The sequence below is a fragment of the Macaca nemestrina genome, chromosome 8 (genome assembly GCF_043159975.1).
Source record: "Macaca nemestrina isolate mMacNem1 chromosome 8, mMacNem.hap1, whole genome shotgun sequence".
NCBI classification, from domain to species: Eukaryota; Metazoa; Chordata; class Mammalia; order Primates; family Cercopithecidae; genus Macaca; species Macaca nemestrina.
Genome location: NC_092132.1, coordinates 25353608 through 25375888, shown reverse-complemented (window position 1 = coordinate 25375888; position 22281 = coordinate 25353608). Strand labels below are relative to the sequence as shown.

Genomic DNA, 22281 nt, shown 5'->3' with positions numbered 1-22281 from the left:
GGCTTAACCCAGCACAATATGAAAGTGTCATGACTTGGTTATGAACAGGAGATGACAGTGAGAGCACTTACAACTATATGTATTTTATTTATTTATTTATTTATTTATTTATTTATTTTGTTTTATATTTTTTTGCGATGGAGTTTCGCTCTTGTTGCCCAGGCTGGAGTGCAATGGCGTGATCCTGGCTCACTGCAACCTCCGCCTCTCGGGTTCAAGCGATTCTCCTGCCTCAGCCTCCTGGGTAGCTGGGATTAGAGGCATATGCCACCACACCTGGCTAATTTTGTATTTTTAGTAGAGTCAAGGTTTCTGCATGTTGGTCAGACTGGTCTCGAACTCCCAACCTCCGGTGATCCGCCTGCCTCAGTCCCCCAAAGCTCTGGGATTATAGTTGTGAACCACTGCACCCAGCCACAACTATATGTATTGAGGCCAGGTGTGGTGGCTTATGCCTGTAATCCCAGTACTTTGGGAGGCCAAAGCGGGAGGATCACCTGAGGTCAGGAGTTCAAGACCAGCCTGGGCAACAAAGTGAAACCCTATCTCTATTAAAAATACAAAAATTAGCTGGGTGTGGTGGTGGGTGCCTGTAGTCTTAGCTACCCAGGAGGCTGAGGAAGGAGTATCACTTGAACCCGGGAAGCGGAGGTTAGAGTGAACAGCGATCTCGCCACTGCACTCCAGCCTCAGTGACAGAGCGAGACTCTGTCTCAAAACAAAACAACTGAATGTATTGAGACATTTCTGTGCCCCAGGCCCTGAGCCAAGCTTGGTTGTATGAATTTTCTCATTTAATTCTAACTGTAACCCTAAGAGAAAGGACTTTTCTTATCCCTATTTTACAGTTGAAGAGATTAAGATACAGAGCAATTAAGTGGCTTACGGAAAGTTAGGAAGTGGTGGGCAGAGCTCAGTCCACCAGCTGTAGCTAACACCAGCTTAGCTCCCAGCAGTTTTGTTTACTCCAGTGCTTTTAATATGCCACCACCTCCCCGATCCCCCACACCCAGGTTCCTCAGACACAGCCATCTGGAGGAGAGAAAGAAGCATAAGCTTCTGTGGGAAAAGAAAGACTGACTGAGGGTCAGGAGGCTAATCCTGTGCTCCCAGGCCAATCTGGTCAGGTCAGGAGGACACACTTGATATATGTCTCCTTAACATTGTAAACTTCTGCAGAGTGATTTTACTTTCTCACAAACAAGGGTTTGCCTGTTTCTTGAGTGGGCCCGATAGACCTGAACAAGTGATAATGATGAGTAGAAGGATATAGTAACCATGGTAACCTGTATTAGTCCATTCTTGAATTGCTATAAAGGAATAACTGAGATTGAGTAATTTATTAGGTTGGTGCAAAGGTCATTGCGGTTTTTGTTGTGAAAAGTAATGGCAAAATTGCAAAAAGTAATGGGGCACAGAAATGTCCTATAGTTGTAAGTGGTCTCATTGTCACCTCCTATTCTGTCCACCAGCTTTAGCTTACATCAGTTTAACTCATACCAAGCTTCATGCACCCAAGCTTGGCTCGGTGCCTGGGGCACAGAAATTACTATTAATGGCAAAAACCGCGATGACTTTTGCACCAACCTAATATCAAGAAAAGAAGTTTAATTGGCTCACCGTTCTGCAGGGAAAACAGGAAGGATGGTGGTATCTGCTTTTGGGGAGACCTCAGGAAGCTTCCAATCATGGTTGAAGGTGAAGTGGGAGTAGGGGTCTCACATGGCGCAAGTGGGAGTGGCAGGGGTTGGGGGTGGAGGTGCCACATACTTTCAAACAACTAGATCTCACAAGAACTCACTTACTATGGTGAGGACAGTGTAATGGGGATGGAACCATTCATGAGAATCCACCCCCATGATCCAGTCACCTCCCACCAGGCCCCACTTCCAACATTGGGGATTACCTTTCAACATGAGATTTGGGTGGGGACATATATTCGAACCACATCATGACCATGAACACCAGCATTTATTTTGGGCTTCCCACGTGCCAGGGTCTCCATGATTTCTTTCATTCAGTCATATACCCTCCCCATGTTGAGAGCCAGCTTACTCCATGACAGAGAACCAAATCAGAAAAGTAAAGACATACACACTCAAAGCCTGAATGTGTGCTCTGTATTTTAAGCTCCTTCTTCCATGGCTCTGGATGATTAATCCTTCTTTGTTTTTGTTTTTATTTTTTCTGAGACAGAGTCTCACTCTGTCGCCCAGGCTGGAGTGCAGTGGTGCCATCTTGGTTCACTGCAGTCTCTGCCTCCCAGGTTCAAGCAATTCTCCTGCCTCAGCTTCCCAAGTAGCTGGGATTACAAGTGCGTGCCACCATGCCTGGCTAATTTTTGTGGTTTTAGTAGAGATGGGGTTTCACCATGTTGGCCAGGCTGGTCTTGAACTCCTGACCTCGTAATCTGCTCACCTCGGCCTCCCAAAGTGCTGGGATTACAGGCATGAGCCACCGGGCCCGGCCTGATTAATGGTTTTATTTGAAATCAGAAGGCATTTATTTTCACTGTTGATTCATCCCGTGTAACTAGCAAGTCATTTATATCCTAGCAAGGACTGCTCAGCATGGATGTGGTAGTTCTTGAAATAATATCATCTTTTCATGCTCATGATATAACCCACCCCTTGCACAATCCTATAAGACAGCATTGTTCTCACTTTACAGTCAGGGAGATTTAGGCTCAGAGAGCTTCCCTGAGGTGACCCCAAGTTGTGCTACAAGTGGCAGAGCTGGCCAGGCATGGTGGCCCACGTCTGTAATCCTAGTGCTTTGGGAGGCTGAGATGGGTGGATCACTTCAGGCCAGGAGTTCAAGACCAGCCTGGCCAACATGGTGAAACCCAATCTCTACTAAAAGTACAAAAATTAGCCGAGTATGGTGATGGGCACCTATGGTCCCAGCTACTGGGGAGGCTGAGGCAAGAGAATTGCATGAACCCAGGAGGCAGAGGTTGCAGTGAGCCCAGATTGTGTCACTGTACTCCAGCCTGTGCAACAGGGTGAGACTCCATCTCAAAAAAATAAAATAATATAATATAAAGTAAGAGTAGAGCTGCAACTCAAGCTCTTGTTTTTCTGCCACTAAGACCAGTGTGCTTTTTCCTGGCCTCCCTGGACGTTGCAGCTGAAAGCCTATGTGCTCTAGTGAGCCGAGACCATCCCCTCGTTGACTGTGTGTGTTCTCTGGCCTACGCAGTGAGCCCCAGCAAGGAGATCAAGATCGTGTCTGCAGTGAGGAGGAGCAGCATGAGCAGCTGTGGCAGCAGCGGCTACTTCAGCAGCAGCCCCACCCTCAGCAGCAGCCCCCCTGTGCTCTGCAACCCCAAGTCCGGTGAGTGCCCAAAAGGTGGCCCCACTCCTAAGACTGTGGGGACTTGGGCAGGTCCCTGGGAAGCAGAATCTGAGATAGCAGGAGACTAGCGTGCGGGTTCTAGTAAGTTAGAGCATGCTCTTGGGGTCCACACATGTTGAATGAAGGGAAGGAAGAATTGGGCTGAAGGAGAAATTGGGTTGTAGCCCAGTCTCAGTGAAGGCTGTCATTGACCCAATAAGACCTCAGGAGCTGGGATGGCCCTTCCAAGTTGCCTGGAGTTGTGTTGAGGGGCTGGGCCTTTAGATCCACGTGTTGGCCACTTACTAGATATTGGCTGCCCCTGGGAGGAGGGCATGACCTTGGGCGAAGCAGCTGTCTTCAGAGAGATGGTCCCCAAGACAGCTGAGGGCCGTTGCCATGCCATTAGCACTCCCTGAGCTGGGAGGAGTTCCTGAGCCCTGAAGGGGGTTTTGGGCAGTGTGTGTAACAGTGTTCACAGCAGGGGAAACAGCACTTCCCCCGAATGCAGCCGATGCAAAGATCTGTTGGGGCCCAACACCCTTAAGGTAGAAGCATGGATGTGTGCAAACCCAACTATCCCTGGAATTGACCCTGGGTGCCTTGTGGTTTCAAACTCTGCTCCTCAACCTCCATGGCCTTTATATTCCAGGAAAAAAATCTAGGCACAAAGATTGTTGGTGAACATGTACTTAGAAACAATCCTTCTTCCACCCAATCAGTTAACCCCCCAGGAACTGGCAATCCATTGAAGCTACCCTTTCTCAGCATCCCTTACCCATCTCATGTCCTCACTGTTCTCCTTGCCAGGATGAGGACATGTGGTCCATCACTACAGCAACTGCCAGAAAACACTCTCAGACCCATTTGTTTAAGGCCCTGTCCAGTTTGTCACCTTCAAGGAAGAGGCTCTGTTCCTTTTGTTCATGTTGTTTCCTCATCATCAGATCCTGGGGATACAAAGATGACAGGTCATAACCCCCAACTCAGTGAATACACCACCTCTTTGGAGAACAAAACAAAATATTTCACGTTAGTAAGAATAAGGACTAATCGATGAGGTTCAAAAGGCTTTGAGAGAAAACTCTGTCATCTAATGCTATTATCTAGGAAGGTGGCTCTTTTTCCTGATCTAACTTTTTTTCTTTTTTTGCTGCCTTCTGGAGAGTTAGCGGCAGGAATAAATGTAACCTGTAAGTGAATGAAGAAACTGGCTTCCACACTGTACTGGCTGAAGAGTCGTTGAGTGCTAGGTTTTTCAATTCCTGGAGTTTGCTGATAAAGCAGAATGAAAAAGGAGAACTGAATTCTTAGAAATGGGATGTTTGAAGCCTTCATAGAAATCTGACAGGCATCCTCATAGTTAAAAGCAAAAGATCTCAGTTTCAATAAAAGGGTCAGTGGTGCCATAACCATTTTACATGTTTTTGATTGCTTATGATGGAATACGAAAAAAGTGTGAATTACTGAAATTAGCAACAAAATCCATGTTCTCTGAGGTAGGTTAGTATTGTTTCCTCTTTCTCCTTGCCTCTGGGTCAAAGGCAAGAGTTTACTGTTACGCAGGCAGAAGAGAAAGGTCTTGTTTCCTTTCGTGGGTCTCCAAGGACAAGAGCTGTCAGGACTGAGCTGTGGTTTGCAAATCCCACGTCTTACCCATAGTTTGACAAGCTTCTCTCTCACTCTTGAGAGGGTTCCCAAGACCTAGTGAGCTCATCTGTGATTTTTTTTTTTTCTCAAGCAGATGATCAGGCCTTCACAGTGATGCATTTAAAAATTAATTATCCTAAAGATACCAGGATATGTTTTTTAGTACTGTATACAAATGCCCTAAGCCAGACACAAAAAAAACAGTACTAAAGACATTGATGTTACCGGTATCATCGTAATAAGCAAATAAGCTTCCAAGGATATGAAAAGAAAAAAGCTTTTCCTGGGCCTCAAAGTTTCTACAGTTTTCAACATAATAAAGAGGAGAAGTGCATTAAAATGAATGGTCAGCACTGCTGCCAAATAGTACAGTGTGATTCATGTATCCAAATTCATAAGCCCCTGAGGGTTTATGGGGAGTGGAGAGAGAGTTATCTGACGGGGAATAAAAAAGATCTCAGTCCTCAAATATTGACCACTTTTCTTCTCTCCCATCCATCTGCTGAGAGATACTATTTCCATCTTGATGTTTGACCTACTCCCTCTTGTTTAGCGACCATAAATTAATTTTCACTTTCATGAGATTTCTGAAAGCAAAGGTGATAAGATCAGCGAACTGTCACCTCAACGAGAAGCACTGGATTGCCTTTCACTGAGAGGGTGCTTGTCAGACCAGAAGGCCGCGCATGTAACCAGCGGGCAAGGCCCAGCTGCCTGGTGGATCATCAGGCCTCTCCCCACGCTCCCTTTCCTTGTCTGCTGCACACTCATTCCAGGACTGGTATCTGACCTCTGACTGTCACTAGCAAAGGGGATCAGAGGATGCCACTTCACCAGGTTAGGCTCCGTGGCTGGGGCCTTTTCTGTTTGTCTGTGGCACTTCAAGTTCACGACGTCTACAGAGCTGGATTAGAATGGTCCCTGTCCCCTGACCCCCTGGCTATTTGGGGAGGATATGACAGCCCCTCTCCAGTTCTTAGTGAGCACAGGATGGATGGGGAGGTTCATTTCAGTGGGTTTTAGGCAGCCACAAGTCAGGAACTGGCTGCTGTCTGCTATCTTGGTGGGCAACAGCAGCGAGCTGATGTGAGGAGGACGGCATGCCACTATCTTCCTGAGCTTCTAGACCCTTTCTTTTGCTTGCAGGACAGCATGGCCCAGAGTGAGTGTGGCACAGTAGCTGAGAATATGGGCACTGGTGTCTAATGCCTGAGTTTGATTCTACTTCTGCCACCCATTAGCTCTGGAACCTTGGACACAATCAATTTAACTTTTCTAAGGTTGTTTTTGCAGTTATAAAATGGGGATAACAACGATCCTAACTCGTTCATTCTTGTGACGATTAAGTGAGTTAATATATTCACATCACCTCGCATGGTGCCTCTTTAGCACATGTTAAATACTCCGAAAAGCTCACTAGCATTATTACTCAGGGCAGAAAGCAGTGTGTACATGCAGTCCTAGGTATTAAGAAGGAAATGAGGCCGGGTGGCTCACGCTTGTAATCCCAGCACTTTGGGAGGCTGAGGTGGGCGGATTGCCTGAGGTCACGAGTTCAAGACCAGCCTGGCCAACATGGTGAAACCCTGTCTCTACTAAAAATACAAACATTAGCCAGATGTGGTGTTGGGTGCCTGTAATCCCAGCTACTCAGGAGACTGAGGTGGGAGAATTGCTTGAATCCAGGAGGCGGAGGTTGCAGTGAGCCGAGATCGCATCATTGCATCATTGCACTCCAGCCTGGACGACAAGGGCAAAGCTCCGTCTCAAAAAAAAAAAAAAAAAGAAAGAAAGAAAAAAAAAATTGACCTGTCCTCTTATCCCCACCCCCGCCACTCTTGCTTTCCTTCCCTTTCTTTTTTTCCTTAGCTTTGTAAGGTAGGTTTAGGGTTATGTATGTTTGCTGCTATTTTCTGTCTCCACTCAGCTAAAATATAAAGTGTGAGGCAGGGATCTTTGCTACTTTTTCTACCGATGGTCACCTATGAGATATCAATAAATAGCTGCTGAATACATGGATGGAGGACTTGGAAGTGCTTATATCTTGACATTATGTTTGTCTGACAGTGCTGAAGAGACCCGTCACCTCTGAGGAACTCCTTACTCCCGGGGCTCCGTATGCAAGGAAGACATTCACGGTAGGCTGATGGTCTGGCCTGTTTCTCCTGTGCTGCCCATTCTTCTGCGCCGTGTCCATGTGTCAATGGGTAGCTTATAGACTGACCTGAAAACTGTTTTTCTAGTTTTCTTTTTGTTTTTAGCATAATTATGATAATAGGTTTTCTTGACCTTAAGGCACTAAGATGCATTAGGACTTCACATGCTTTATTATTCATACAGCATTTAACATTTTTTTGATGTGTTGTTTGTTAAAGAAAAGATTTCCATTATACGCTTATTCTAATTTAATTGCAAATTTTAAGATTGGCATCATTTGCACTTGCATTTGCCTTAAAATCTAATAATTTTAGATTTTATTTCCCACCATTAGTAATTTAAATTATTATTAATTTTATGGCAAATGGAAGTGCCAATGATGCCAATAATCCCTTCTGCATTATAATTAATTCTAGACGTTATTTAAAACATTAGGGGAGTGTTAAGGTAGAGACAGGAAACTGTGGGATAAATTGTTCTACCGTAGGCAGGGTGCTTCGACAATGTGAGCATGCCTTGAGGTACACAAGCCTCTGACTTGCTGTGAGCAGCTCCGGACCGCCTGCCCCTTCTTGGAGGTCCTTTAGGTTCCTTCTGCCTGCATTGGATTTCTTCAAATGGAATGAAAGTGCTCCTCTCAGCATCACCACCCCCACTCCCCTTCCCGTGTCTCCTTCTGTCAATCTCCTCAAATTCACGTTCATACCCTCTTCAAAACACTTCTACTTCTCCTTCATCTTCTAACTTAGTGGCATTACCTCAGGCTGGGGGAGAATTCTATCCACACTCGGTCACGCAACAAACATTTGCTAAGGGCCGCTTCACATTCTGAATGCTGAGGAGTTAATAGGAGAAAGGCACTGATAACACGTCTGTACCAGAGGAAAAGATAAACTGTACCTTCGGAAGTGAAATTGAGTATAATACACAAATAACAGCAAACTGTAAAGTAATGGAAGTGCCTGAAAATCTTGAGCATTTCCACAAAAATTTTCGTTTACCTCCCTGTTTCTCCCTGTTTTTCCTCAGTCTCCAGCATTGAAGAGAGAGCAGATTGTATTTTGAAAGTATTTGTTTTTGATTTTTAATTTAAATGCCAACATTGTTAGTAATTGATTGTGAATGTGTTTCAGCTGTGTTTTAGTTGGGCTATGTGTGAAAGACGTGGCTAGGAGCTGTCCAGGGAATGAAACTGTCAGCTCTAATAATGATTTCTATAGAAAAGGCCTTCTCTAATTCCAAACAACTTTTGGTTTACAGTCTACTTGTACATTGTACATTGTGAACTTTATGTACTTTTTCAATTTTTTCCCCCCTTGGTGGAGAATATTGTGTTTTTAGAAAGCCAAGTCTAACCTGGGCATGAGGGCTCACGCCTGTAATCCCAGCACTTTGGGAGGCTGGGCGAGCAGATCACCTGAGCTCGGAAGTTTGAGACCAGCCTGACCATCATGGTGAAACCCTGTCTCTACTAAAAATACAAAAAATTAGCCAGGCGTGGTGTTGCGTGACTGTAATCCCAGTCACTCGGGAGGCTGAGGCAGGAGAATCACTTGAACCCGGGAGGTGGGAGTTGCAGTGAGGTGAGATTGCACCACTGTACTCCAGCTTGGGTGACAGAACAAGACTCTGTCTCAAGAAGAAAAAAAAAAAAAGAAAAGAAAGCCAAGTCTCTTCATTTCCCACCATTAGTAATTTAAATAATTATGCTAGACTTTAATGACATTGCAGGATCAAGAGTGTATCATTTGGATACTGGGGAAAAGAACAAACTTAGAGTAGAAATTGTATCCGGAGAGACATTTCAACCATGTTATGACTTTTTCTAAACCTTCTATTGGAGTCTGACATTACATTGTATAACAGCCTAAGAAAGAGAAAATCTTCCAGTTGTTTATTGAATCATGCCCTCACGGGAGCATCTTCTTTCTGCCAAACAGGTTAGATTTTTTTTTACCACCTTTTCTACGGGGAGATGCCTGGGTTTGTGATAGAAGCAGTGTTCCAATCCCCTGGCAGGGGAGAGAGAAACGGGGGAAAATATGTCACGGTGCATACTTAATCCTGGGCTGGTCTTCTCTCCCTCAGAAGAATAAGCAAATTGCCGGAGACAGTCGGCTGCTTGCTAATTGTGGTTTTCCTCTCCAGATTGTTGGTGACGCGGTTGGCTGGGGTTTTGTGGTGCGAGGAAGTAAGCCATGCCACATCCAGGCTGTAGACCCCAGTGGCCCTGCAGCCGCAGCGGGAATGAAGGTACTAATGGGTCTTTCTCACTCTCTTTTATAACTGTCTTGGGTTCTTCATGCCAAATTGGCCATGATTCTTACTAGGGATCCAAACCCATCTTATTTTGTGTCCTTTTCTATTTCTGCCCTCTCTTTCTTGTTCCCCAAAATCTTTAACCTTTCCCTGGGTCTTCCCTCTCCTCTAATAAACATTTAGAAGTATCTAGCCAGGCGTGGTGGCTCACACCTGTAATCCTAGCACAGGAGGCCAAGGCAGGCAAATCACTTGAGGTCAGGAGTTCAAGACCAGCCTGGCCACCATAGCGAAACCCTGTCCTTACTAAAAATACAAAAATTAGCCAGGTGTGGTGGTGCACACCTGTAATCCCAGCTACTCAGGAGGCTGAAGCAGGAGAATTGCTTGAACCCAGGAGGCAGAGGTTGCAGTAAGCCAAGATCGTACCACTGTACTCCAGCCTGGGTGACAAAGCGAGACTCTGTCTCTAAAACAAAACAAAACAACAACAAAACAACATTTAGCAGTATCTAAATACCTCTAGCTTAATTTCATTATTTGATGCCATGTGTGCTTTTTCTCCCTAAGTGTTTTGGCTTCACTTTTGTCAAATTTCCTTTTCCCTTTCTGAATGGGGTTAAAATGAAGTCAAGCACGTATGATACAGGAACCAGGAGAGCAAATTTTCCTACCTCCCTGGTGTTTGGAGGTTTGGTCTCCAAACCTCCCCTGGTGTTTTACATGTTCCCCCTCAACCAATACTGAGTTTGAAAAATTATGTATTTCCCTTTGCTTAAATCTTTGTGTAAGAACTCCAATGCTTCTATTCTGTGCAAGGTATATTCCTGTGGGGTTTATGTATCTAGTAGCACATACTAGACCATACGACATAGCCAATATTGAGAAAAAGAAAATAAAAGCCATGAAATTTGGAAGAGATCTGGAGATCTAGATCTTGGTCCTGTTAGTTACTAGCTTGTTGACTTTGAATAAGTTTTATAACATCTCACAGTCTGTTTTCTCCTCTCTGAAATGACAGTCGTACTATTTCCCATTGTTTTATGGATTAAATGTGTGGAAACCTTGATAAAGTACAAAGAGCTACACAAACATCAATTCATTATTGAATGAATTATGGAAGACTTTTGAAAATAACTTTTACATATTTACTGAAATGATACATATATATGCCAGGTATGATGGCTCATGCCTGTAATCTCAGCATCTTGGGAGGCTGAGGCGGGTGGATAACTTTAGGTCAGGAGTTCAAGACTAGCCTGGCCAACATGGTGAAACCCAGTCTCCACTAAAGATACAAAAAATTAGCCAGGCGTAGTGGCTCACTCCTGTAGTCCCAGCTACTCAGGAGGCCGAGGCAGGAGAATTGCTTGAGCCTGGGAGGCAGAGGTTGCAGTGGGCTGAGATCAGACCCATGTACCCCAACCTGGGTGACAGAGCCTGAGACTCTGGCTCAAAAAAAAGAAAAAAAAAGACACATATACAGCCAAGAAAATTTGGAAAATATATGCGAGCAGGAAAAAAAGTAAAATTACGTCTAATCTTCCCTAATTCAGAGATGACTACTGTTAACATTTTTTAAGCAGCTTTGAAGTGTGTAATTGGCATCCTATAAAATGTAGCCATTAACATTTTGATTTATATTCTTCTAGACTTCTTGTGTGTATATATATTATATATATTGTTTTTATTTAAGAGGATGTTGAGGTTTTTTGCTTTGATATACCTTTATATAGCACAGCTTTGTTCTATTGTCTGTGAAATGTTTCATAAGAGGATATTTCTGTCTTGATTATCTGAAACCATAAGAGGATGCAGAAGGCTTAAAAGCTAAAGATCATTCCCCTGTTCATTTATTCGATACTTTCATCCTCTTCCATCAGCCTTTTCTAGAGTAGCAATAAGCATGATTGGGATCTCCGCCTCTCGAATTTCCAGCATGAGCTCTCTGGCATTGGTTTGCATGCTGGAAAAAATAAGTGGGCAACAGAACATGGCTCAAGGAAGCGAAGAGCACCTTTACTGCCTGCCCAGGTATCAGCACAGGTGTGATTAGGGGCTGCCTCCGCCTTTTGATTTGAACACCTCACTCATGTTGGGGAGGCACAGGCCCTGGGATCCTGTGCTCGGGGCCAGCCATGGAAGCCCTGCTGGCTAAGGCAATGCATGGCAGAGCCCTTTTACCTTCCCAAGACTGCAGCGGGCACAGCACCAAAGCAACTCAGAGTAGGAATGTTGGCTGGGCTCATAAAAAAGCAAGCATTTGCATCCATGCCGAGGCTGAATTTTTCATTTTCTAATGGAACTCTTGGCTGGGGAAGGATTTTATATTTTATTTCCACAATAAAGTACCTACTATAAATTTATTTTGGCACAGTGCTTCTGTTCTGAGTCTGTACTCACTAGCATGATGCTTTGGCTTAAAGAACATTTCTTTGGAGGAAAGCAATGAATTTATTTACATTGCAACTAAAGACCTTGTTTTGTTTAGCCAAGTGTACAGTGAAATTAATTGATTTTAGTTTATCTTTGTTGATGTACATACATAACCATTCTGGGCAATGTCAACTGATTAACTCTTTAATGTATATACCCTGACTGATGTTTTACCTTATATATTTTTTCCATTTCATAAGTTAATGCTTCATATGGTTTATATGTTTAGTTTCTTCAGAGGTACACAGTGGTTTTCTTATGTTATAGAGCTTTACAGAGTTCATTAGAGCAGCCTTTCCATCATTGTATTATTACACAGCTCTCTGGTCCAGCAAAACATCTGTTCTGAGGTTCTCTGATCAAAGCAGTTTTGAACTGCCACATACTTTATCCCCCTCTTAGAAATTCACAAAACACATGAGTATACTGAAAATTCTGACAAACCCGGCAAGAGGAAAAAAATGCTTATTTAAATTGTTTAACATAACATATTATCATTTAAGAGAAACACACAAAAGGAATCTTTATCAGCGTTGTTGTTAAGATATAGCCCTAAAACTCTTCTAAGAAGATGCTTTTGGCCAAACTGCATTGGAATTCATATAAAGTCACCACTTAATGACAGGGTTATGTTCTGTGAAATGGGTTTTAAGGCGATTTTGTGATTGTGTGACCATCATGGAGTGTACTTACACAAACCTGGGTGGCACAGCCTACCACACACCTAGATATAGCCTATCGCTCCTAAGCTATAAACACTGTACAGCATGTTACTGCACTGAATACTGTAGGCAATTGTAACACAATGGTATTTGTGTGTCTAAACATAAAAAAAGGTCCATGACAACTATGATGTCACTGGGCAATGGGAATTTTTTTTAAAGCATTCTCTCTCTTTTTTTTTTTTTTTTTGAGACAGAGTCTGGCTCTGTTGCCCAGGCTGGAGTGCAATGGCACAATCTCGGCTCACTGCAACCTCTGCCTCCCGGGTTCAAGCAATTCTCCTACCTCAGCCTCCCAAGTAGCTGGGACTACAGGTGTGCACCACCACGCCCAGCTAATTTTTGTATTTTTAGTAGAGACAGGGTTTCACCATTTTGGCCAGGATGGTTTCGATCTCTCGACCACCTTGGCCTCCCAAAGTGCTGGGATTACAGGCGTGAGCCACCATGCCCAGCCAAATTTTTCAGCTTTATTATAATCTTAAAAGATGATGGGGGGCCAGGCTCAGTGGCTCATGCCTGTAATCCCAGCACTCTGGGAGGCTGAGGTGGGAAGATCACCTGAGGTCAGGAGGTTGAGACCTACCTGGCCAACATGCTGAAACCTAGTCTCTACTAAAAATACAAAAATTAGTTGAGCATGCTGGTGGGTGCCTGTAGTCCCAGCTACTCAAGAGACTGAGGCAGAAGAATCGCATGAACCCGGGAGGCGGATGTTGTAGTGAGCCAAGATCACGCCATTGCACTCCAGCCTGGATGACAAGAGGGAAATTCCGTTTCAAAAAAAAAAAAAATGATGGGACCACCATCGTATATGCAGTTCGTAGTTGACTGAAACATCATTATGCAGTGCATGACTATACAGAGAATACACTTTTAGTATTACTATTTGTTGGTTAAATTAAAAGGACAGCAAATACTATGTCCTTCCGTATAGTTTAGCTGTTTATATTCATTAGAAATTATTTTGTACATTATTTTCTTACCTAAAACACTGACTCAGTTTTTTCCTATTTTACCATTTGTCATAGAATAATTTCACTTACAAAGAAGCCATTTGTATAATCTAATCGTAAAGGCTTGTTCCCAGAAACCTGTCATTGCTGATACCTTCAACTCGGAAAACTACAGAGTTTGAGGTGTGTAGTCCTCAAGAGGGTCCTGGGGTGCCCTGTGGGAAGGATCCTCCCAGTTGGGCACTGATTAACCTGCGAGGTCTGGGTGGTGGAAATTGTCCAACATTCTGAGCACATGCCTCCTTTTGGCATCTCTGACTGTCCAGAGCTAACCTAGGATAGCGTAAAGTGCCTCCGTGTCCCTTCCTACACTGAATGTCAGGCTCTTCCTTTAGTCAGAGTTCTCATTTTCTCTAGGTTTTGAATGGGGGCAGAGCCCTGTATCTGGGCCTATGTGGCTGCTCCATCCAGGGAAATCTTTATACTTCTGCTATGACTACTTTTTTTTTTTTTTTGAGATGGAGTTTCACTCTTGTCGCCCAGCCTGGATTGCAGTGGTGCCATCTTGGTTCACTGCAACCTCCACCTCCTGGGTTCAAGTGATTCTCCTGTCTCAGCCTCCCAAGTAGCTGGGATTACAGGCATGCGCCACCATGCCCGGCTAATTTTATGCATTTTTAGTAGAGATGGGGTTTCACCATGTTGACCAGGCTTGACCCAGCATCTTTGAATTTGAGTTATTCTTATTTTGAAAGTTCTTTTACTTAAAAAAATAAAATCTGTAAACCCTGGGCTTGGAGGACTTTTGTTTGGCACTACAATTCTAGAATGGAGCGTGAAATATAGAAATCATCAAAAGTTTCATCAACCTATGCAATGCATTTACATCGAGAAGTTGTTTCCTGCATTTTTCCTTTGATGACTTTTCACTCATCCTTGAAGAATTTTATATCCAGGGCTTCTGATTTCCTTTCAATGCAAAGGGGAAAGGAACAAACAAGAGAAGGAACTGTCTCTTCTATGTACCTGACCCTGTGCCGTGCGAGGCTGTTTCTCTACAGGAGCTCATTTAATGTCAGCATCCAAATACTCATGTCCTAGAGGAAGAAATCATTCCAGGAGGAAAAAATTCTGTCTCTTATCTCTTTGCTGCTACTTTGAAAGAGAAGCCAGTTCCTTCCCCAAGCTATTTTTTTTTTCCTTTTCTTAGACGGAGTCTCACTCTTGTCACCCAAGCTGGAGTGCAGTGGTGTGATCTTAGCTCACTGCAACCTCCACCTCCCAGGTTCAAGTGATTCTTCTGCTTGAGCCTCCCGAGTAGCTGGGACTACAGGCATGTGCCACCGCACTTCATTTTGTATTTTTAGTAGAGACAAGGATTCCCCATGTTGGCCAGGCTTGTCTCAAACTCCTGACCTCAAGTGATCTGCCCACATTGGCCTCCCAAAGTGCTAAGAATAGCTACAGCTATTCTGTAGGTTACAGTATAATGAATATTGTGTAAACATTGGTTTCATGTTACAACCTTGAATGATATAATCTTTTTTTTTTTTTTTTTTTTTTTTAAATCACATCAAGTCTAAACCCATTTCTGGACCATACTATCTATGATAACCTTATTTTACATGATCCTCTAGAAGACATCCTCTGCTTTAGTCAGGAAGAATTTTTATATTTCAGGAGTACATCATGATTATGCCTATGTCTGCCTATTAAAGAAAATCTAATTAAGTGACTCAGGCACTCAAAATACTCTAATGGCTCCCCATTACAATAAGAATAAACTCAGATGTTTTCTGTGGTCTACAAAGTCTGTAATCTGGACCCTACTTATCATGTCTTTATCTCCTTCCCTGGCTTTATCTCTGTTCCTCCCAGACACTGGGTTTGCTCCTGCCTAGGGCTGAATAGCTGGTTCCATTGTTGTCCTTCAAGTCTCAGATTAAATGTTAATTTTTCAGAGAAACCTTCCTTGAATACCCTGTGATATTCCTCCTGTCTTTCTCCAATTACTTCTCCTCGAATCACCATGTGGTCTTAGTCATTTTAGGCTGCTATATAGAATTGATGGCTTAAATGACAAACATTTGTCTGGGAAGTCCAAGATGAAGGTGCTGGCAGACTCGGTGTTTGGTGAGGGTCTACTTTCCGGTTTGCAGTTGGTCATCTTCTCGCTATATCCCAACAATGATGATATGGCTCCAATGAGTGGAGGAACACCAGGTTCTTTGTCTTGAATCAAATTGGAAAAAACGACATGGCCATGTGTGGAGTAGTTTTAAGGAGTAGAGAGTCTAATAGGCAAGAAAAATGGGAGGATGCCAAAAATAGATGCTCCCCTGTGCAGAGACAGAGGGAGGGGGGCTCCACAGCCGAAAGAGGAGACCCCAGGTGCCACAAATACCAGCCAGTTTTATAAGAAGGTGGGGGGAGGTGGTGTCTGATTTGCACAGGGCTCAGGGGATTGGTTTGACAAGGCATGTCATTCACGTAGCCCGAAAAAGCTGGCCCTCCCACCCTAGTCTTTTAATATGCAAATGCAGGGCACCATGATGTTCTACACACATTGGGATAGGTGGGGGCAGCCATGTTGCCAGGAATGTGTGTCACAAGGGCAAGAAGGCCAGGGAATCGCCATGTTTGGATGGACCCAGTTTCTAATGGCCGCCATTTGCATATTAAAGATTGCTGGCCTGGCTCTAAGAGCTGCTTTAAAAACAAAAACTTCCCTAGGACCCCTTTTCCTCTCTATCTGCCTAAAATAACTTCTTAATAACTTACAACAGTGATATAGTACAGAGAGAGCAAGAGCAAGTTCTCCAGTCTGCTTATAAAGGCACTAATCCCATTCATCAGGGCTCAACCCTCATGACCTCATTTCCTCCCAAGGCCCCACCTTCTAATACCATCACACTGGGGGTTAGAATTTCAGTGTATCAAAAAAAAAGTTTGTTGTTTTTTTTTTGAGATGGAGGTTCGGTCTTGTTGCCCAGGCTGGAGTGTAATGGCCCGATCTCAGCTAACTACAACCTCCGCCTCCCGAGTTCAAGTGATTCTTCTGCCTCAGCCTCCCAAGTAGCTGGGATTACAGGTGTGCAACACCACTCCCAGCTAATTTTTTTGTATTTTTATTAGAGACAGGGTTTCACCATGTTGGTCAGGCTGGTCTCAAACTCCTGACCTCAAGTGATCCACTTGCCCCAGCCTCCCAAAGTGCTGGGATTACAGGTGTGAGCCACCATGCCTGGCCATGGAATTTTTATTTATTTATTTATTTTTTTAAAGAAAGAGTTCCACCTTGTCACACAGTCTGGAGTGCAGTGGCCTGAACATGGCTCAATGCAGCCTCCATCTCCTGGACTCAAGCAATCCTCCTGTCAACCTTCCAAGTAGCTTGGACCACAGGCACATCATGCCACCATGCCTGGCTAATTTTTATACTTTTTGTAGAGATGGAGTTTTGCCATGTTGCCTAGGTTGGTCTCAAACTCCTGAACTCAAGTGATCTGCCCACCTCAGGATACCAAAGTGTTGAGATTACAAGCTTAGGCCATCACAACCAACCTCAATGTATGAATTCTGGGAATACACAAACGTTCAGTCTGTAACACCTGTCTTATTGTCTCCATCATATTTTTTAGAATCTGATTGTATATATGTTACTTGTCCATCTGTTTTCAATGACTGTCTAAATGTAGAGCCCTTGTCTGTCTTAACTACTATATTCTCAATACCTAGCACAATTCTTGGCATTTAGTAAGTGCTGGAAGCAAATTTACTAAATGATTGAATGAACTGATACTTCCAAAGAAAGGCTAAGGGAATATACTTAGTGACCACCAGCATTGTGTCCCCATGAACTCTTACTGTTCCAACAACTGCTGAAGGTGGGTAGGTAGTGTTCTCCTTACTTTACAAATGAGGAAACCGAGACCCAGTTTATCCTTTTCCCTAGGTCACCCAGCTTGTAAATGTCAGAGTTAGATTCAAATCTGATATATCTCCCCCAACACCCACATGCTTCCTATTGTATTATTTCAAAAAATGCAAACCCATGAGGTGGAGGCCAATAGATGACATATTCTATTAAACCCTGAAATCCCTGGCAAACTGCTCATAGATGCATGACCTTTTGTGTCTTCCGCAGAGAGAATTTGTATTCTTGTTGGAGTGGTCACGTGTTCACCTGGGTTGACTTGAAGAAGATCAAATAAATAATTTTCATTCTTGGCATCAGCTCCTCACTTAGGTCAGGACTAGATCTACCAGGGTCATCCAAGTGAAAAATCCCAAATCCTCATTTTTGATAGTTTAATCAAACACTTGTCAGAGCAAACCATTCAGCCTTCAAGCTCTGAAGGAATTTGAGCCCTACTTAACAAATCAGGAACAAAAGATATCCTTGCTCTTTTCTGGAAAGTTTGTTTTTTCTTATGGGAATAATTAAATCCTGTGAGAAACAGTGTTCAAGTTTTCATGCTACCCTGTGCCAAGTCTCAGAGGGATTTCAAGCCTCCTGGCTTCTTTTCTTGTTTCCTGCCGTGATGAATTGATGGATGTGGACTTAACGGGGCCTTTTTTTCTCTGTTTATCTGTTTCTTTGCATATTTACATAGAAACAGAACCATCTGAGTCAGAATAAAGAGTTAGTGGCATGATGTCCTTTTTTTCCTTTTTCAAAATTTCTTATTTTTCATAGCAAGGAAAAAAAGGTCAAAATCCTACTTTTTGGTCTTTCCCTCTGATGGCAACATAACTGTCTATTTCATGGAATTTTCCTCCTGAACCAAGAGAGACCAGGTTCCATAATTAATTTGGCCAAGATAATTTGGGCACTAAAGAAGCAAATTGTGGAGTAACTATCCACACAAATGAGAAAATCCCTTCTGTGATTTTTTTTCCCCCTAGGACATAGATCCTGAGGTGATGTTTTAAAAATATGTAGTTATAGACAGGTGTGGTGGCTCATGCCTGTAATCCCAGCACCTTGGGAGGTCGAGGCAATTGGATCACCTGAGGTCAGGAGTTCGAGACCAGCCTGGCCAACATGGCGAAACCCCATCTCTACTAAAAAATACAAAAATTAGCCAGGTGTGGTAACACGTGCCCACAATCCCAGCTACTAGGGAGGCTGAGGCAGGAAAATCGCTTGAACCCAGGAGGCGGAGGTGGCTGTGAGCCGAGATGGTGCCACTGTGCTCCAGCCTGTGCCACAGAGCAAGACTGACTCAAAAGAAAAAAAAAAAAAAGTAGTTCCTTTCCAGTGGAGTTCAGGAGAGTCACATGGGATAAACGGTGTTGTTTTGTATGCAGTGCTATGTCTCACTTTTGCAGAGTTGTAGCTTCTCAGTTAACAGAAAATTATAGGATCAATGAGCCACTGCTCACCACTGGGCATGACTGGGAGGGGAAAGATGACCACTTTGCTGTGAAGTGGTTTCCTGAGAGGGCGTCTTCTCAGGGTCTCAGCACAGAGCCCTTTTCTGCTCTGTGTCCTTCCTTTGCAGGGATTCTTCTTCTGTGCTGGCTCTGGTGCCCTCAGTAATACAGTGGTAACAGTGCACAGTTCCTTGTTAGTCACTATTCACTGACCACTACCATGTGCTAGGCATTATATTACACCTTCATGGGATTTATAGCCTAGAGAGGAAGAAAGGCATTTTTTAAGTGCACAGCTTTTGGCCAGCTGTGGTGGCTCATGCCTGTAATTTCAGCACTTTGGGAGACCGAGGTGGATGGACCACTTGAGCTCAGGAGTTTGGCACCAGTCTGGCCAACATGGTGAACCCCCATCTCTACTGAAAATAGAAAAATTAGCCTGGCGTGGTGGCCCATGCCTGTAGTCCCAGCTACTCACAAGGCTGAGGCAGGAGAATCGCTTGAACCCAGGATAAGGAAGTTGCAGTGAGCTGAGATCATGCCAGTGCACTCCAGCCTGGGCAACAGAGTGAGACTCTTAAATAAAATAAAATAAAATAAAATAATGCATACCTTTTAAGTGTATAGATTGGTAAGTTTGTCAGATGTGCACACTGGTGTCACTCTCAATCAGAACACAGAACACATCTGTCCCTCCAGAGATCCCCTTGTGCCTCTTTCAAGTCAGCCTCTTTCACCAGAGGCAACCACTGATGTGATCCTGTCACGAGAAATTAGTTTAGGCTCTTAGAGGCAGACAGAATCCTGGCTCCACTCCTCATGCCCATGTAACTTTTCGCAAATTGTCTCGTTTCTCTGGGCTTCCTTCTCATCTGTTAACTAGGGATATGTGTGGTGTCTTCCTCATAGGGTCGCTGAGGGATTAAAGGAAATAATGCATGCAGGGCCCCTCATGCCAGTCAGCCATGTCGTCCTTCCCTCCTTCGCCACAGTCTGAATACCTGGGCACATCTGAGGCACAACCAGCTTGTGAAATAAATCTGAATAATTCTTCAGTCTTGGAAATATGTCTTGAGTTCTCTGAGGTTCAGCTTTCCCAGATCGAGTTGCCCTCTGCCCTGTCACCCTAGAATCCTGCCTACTCCTTTCATGTCCCCCAAGTTCCTGTTCCTAACTTCATCTAAGTCACTGCCACACTGCTCATTACTGAGGACCAAGGTCCTTTCTGACTGATTTCATCGGATTTCACCTTCATCCTGGTATCCCCCATCACCAGCACTGCATGTTCCCCTACATTCCAAAATCTCCAGAAGCATCTCTGACTTCTCCTGCCAGTTCTTCTCATTTTTTTTTATTTGTTTGTTTTTTCTTGCTTGTTTGTTTGTTTTGAGACAGAGTCTCACTCCGTCACCCAGACTGGAGTGCGGTGGCATGATCTCGGCTCACTGCAACCTCTGCCTGCCGGGTTCAAGTGATCCTCCTTCCTCAGCCTCTCAAATATAGCTGGAACTACAGGCATATGCCAACACGCCCAGCTAATTTTTGCATTTTTAGTAGAGACGGGTTTTCACCATGTTGGCCAGGCTGGTCTCAAACTCCTGAGCTCAAGTGATCGATCCACCTCCGTCAGTCTCCCAAAGTGCTGGGATTACAAGTGAGAGATGCCACACCCAGCTTTTTTTGTTTTTTGAGACAGGGTCGCATTTTGTCACCCAGACTGGAGTGCAGTGGTGCGAACATGGTTCACTGCAGCCTCCACCTCCTGGGCTCAAGCGATCCTCCCACCTCAGCCTCCTAAGTAGCTGGACTACAGGCATGAGCCATCACACCTGATCTCCTTCTCATTCTTTTCATCTGACACATCACATTCCCTTTGCCTTATAGCCCATGTTTGTGTTCATTAGGGCTTGAGTTTCTAGTTTGTGACTGGCAGGAGGGCCACTGCCGAAGAGCCCTGCCTTAAGTGTCAGACGTGGGGGGTTTGAGTCTTAGCTTCACCCCTTTTATAGGACCAAAAATAATTACTTAAACTAATAATTTTTATATTATTAGTTATTTTAACTAATTTTAAATAATAATTAAAATAACTACTTAATATAAGCCTCAAATTCTTCACCTTTAAAATGATGCTGGCCAGACATGGTGGCTCATTCCTGTAATCCCAGCACTTTGGGAGGCCAAGGCAGGTGGATTACTGGAGGTCAAGAGTTTGAGACCAGCTTGGCCAATGTGGCGAAACCCTGTCTCTACTAAAAATACAAAAAATAGTTGGGCATGATGGCATGTGCTTTTAATCCCAACTACTCAGGAGGCTGAGGCAGGAGAATCACTTGAACCCAGGAGGCAGAGGTTGCAGTGAACTGAGATCACACTACTGCACTCCAGCCTGGGTGACACAGTGAGTCATAAAATAAAATAAAATAAAATAAAATAAAATAAAATAAAATAAGGCTGGTAATAGTCATGATTAAACGGAATATGTGGGCTGGGCGCAGTGGCTCACGCCTATAATCCCAGCACTTTGGGAGGCCAAGGTGGGCAGATCACCTGAGGTTAGGAGCTCGAGACCAGCCTGGCCAACATGGCAAAACCCCATCTCTACTAAAAATGCAAAAAATTAGCTGGGCGTGGTGGCAGGCACCTGTAATCACAGCTACTTGGGAGGCTGAGGCACGAGAATTGCTTGAACCCAGGAGGCAGAGGTTGCAGTGAGCTGCGATTGCACCACTGCACTCCAGCCTGGGTGACAAGAGCGAAACTCCGTCTCAAAAATAAATAAATAAAAAATAAATGGAAAATGTGTCCTAACTCAGTAGCTGCTTCATAATCAACAATAAATATTTCTGAGTGTCTTTTATTATATTGCTTATTATCAGCAATAAATATTTCTGGGTGTCTTTCATTATATTGCTTATTTAAATAATTGTGTTACTCAGAGTCTTCTGACTGATTGTTGCTTAAATACATTTATATTTGCAAATGAAACACGAAGTAACAAAACAGTCGCTAAAAGGGGATAACAGAGGGAGAGGGTCTATGTAATCACATGTTTCTGCCCTATTGCAGTATACTATTCCAATTCTTTCTAGTCTTAGAAAAGCTAAGTCTAGGTTTCTCATTTTTAAGTAGCGATAATAATTGCTTCATAGCATGGTCATGGGGATAAATAAAGATGTGTGTATGAGGTATCAAGCCCATGCCCATCATGTGATGGACATTCAATGAGCTCTGTCTACTATATTTCATCAAATACAAGATGCATGGATTGTAGCTGGGTGTGGTGGCTCAAACTTTTAATTGCAACTTTTACGGAAGCTGAGGTGGGAGGATCACCTGAAGCCAGGAGTTTGACGACCAACCTGGGCAACATAGCAAGACCTCACCTC

The 22281-nt window shown here is 43.8% G+C and overlaps 1 protein-coding gene across 2 annotated transcripts in view; it reads left to right on the top strand.

The window, feature by feature from the left end:
• The window catches only part of LOC105468523 (DEP domain containing MTOR interacting protein), a 211213-nt gene that overhangs the window by 126652 nt on the left and 62280 nt on the right, over nt 1-22281 (top strand). For both annotated transcript variants that reach the window (XM_011718740.3, XM_011718739.2), the window contains exons 6-8: nt 3202-3336; nt 7054-7124; nt 9292-9396. In XM_011718740.3, the coding sequence (XP_011717042.1) occupies nt 3202-3336; nt 7054-7124; nt 9292-9396 (311 nt within the window). The remainder of the gene's footprint in view (nt 1-3201; nt 3337-7053; nt 7125-9291; nt 9397-22281) is intronic.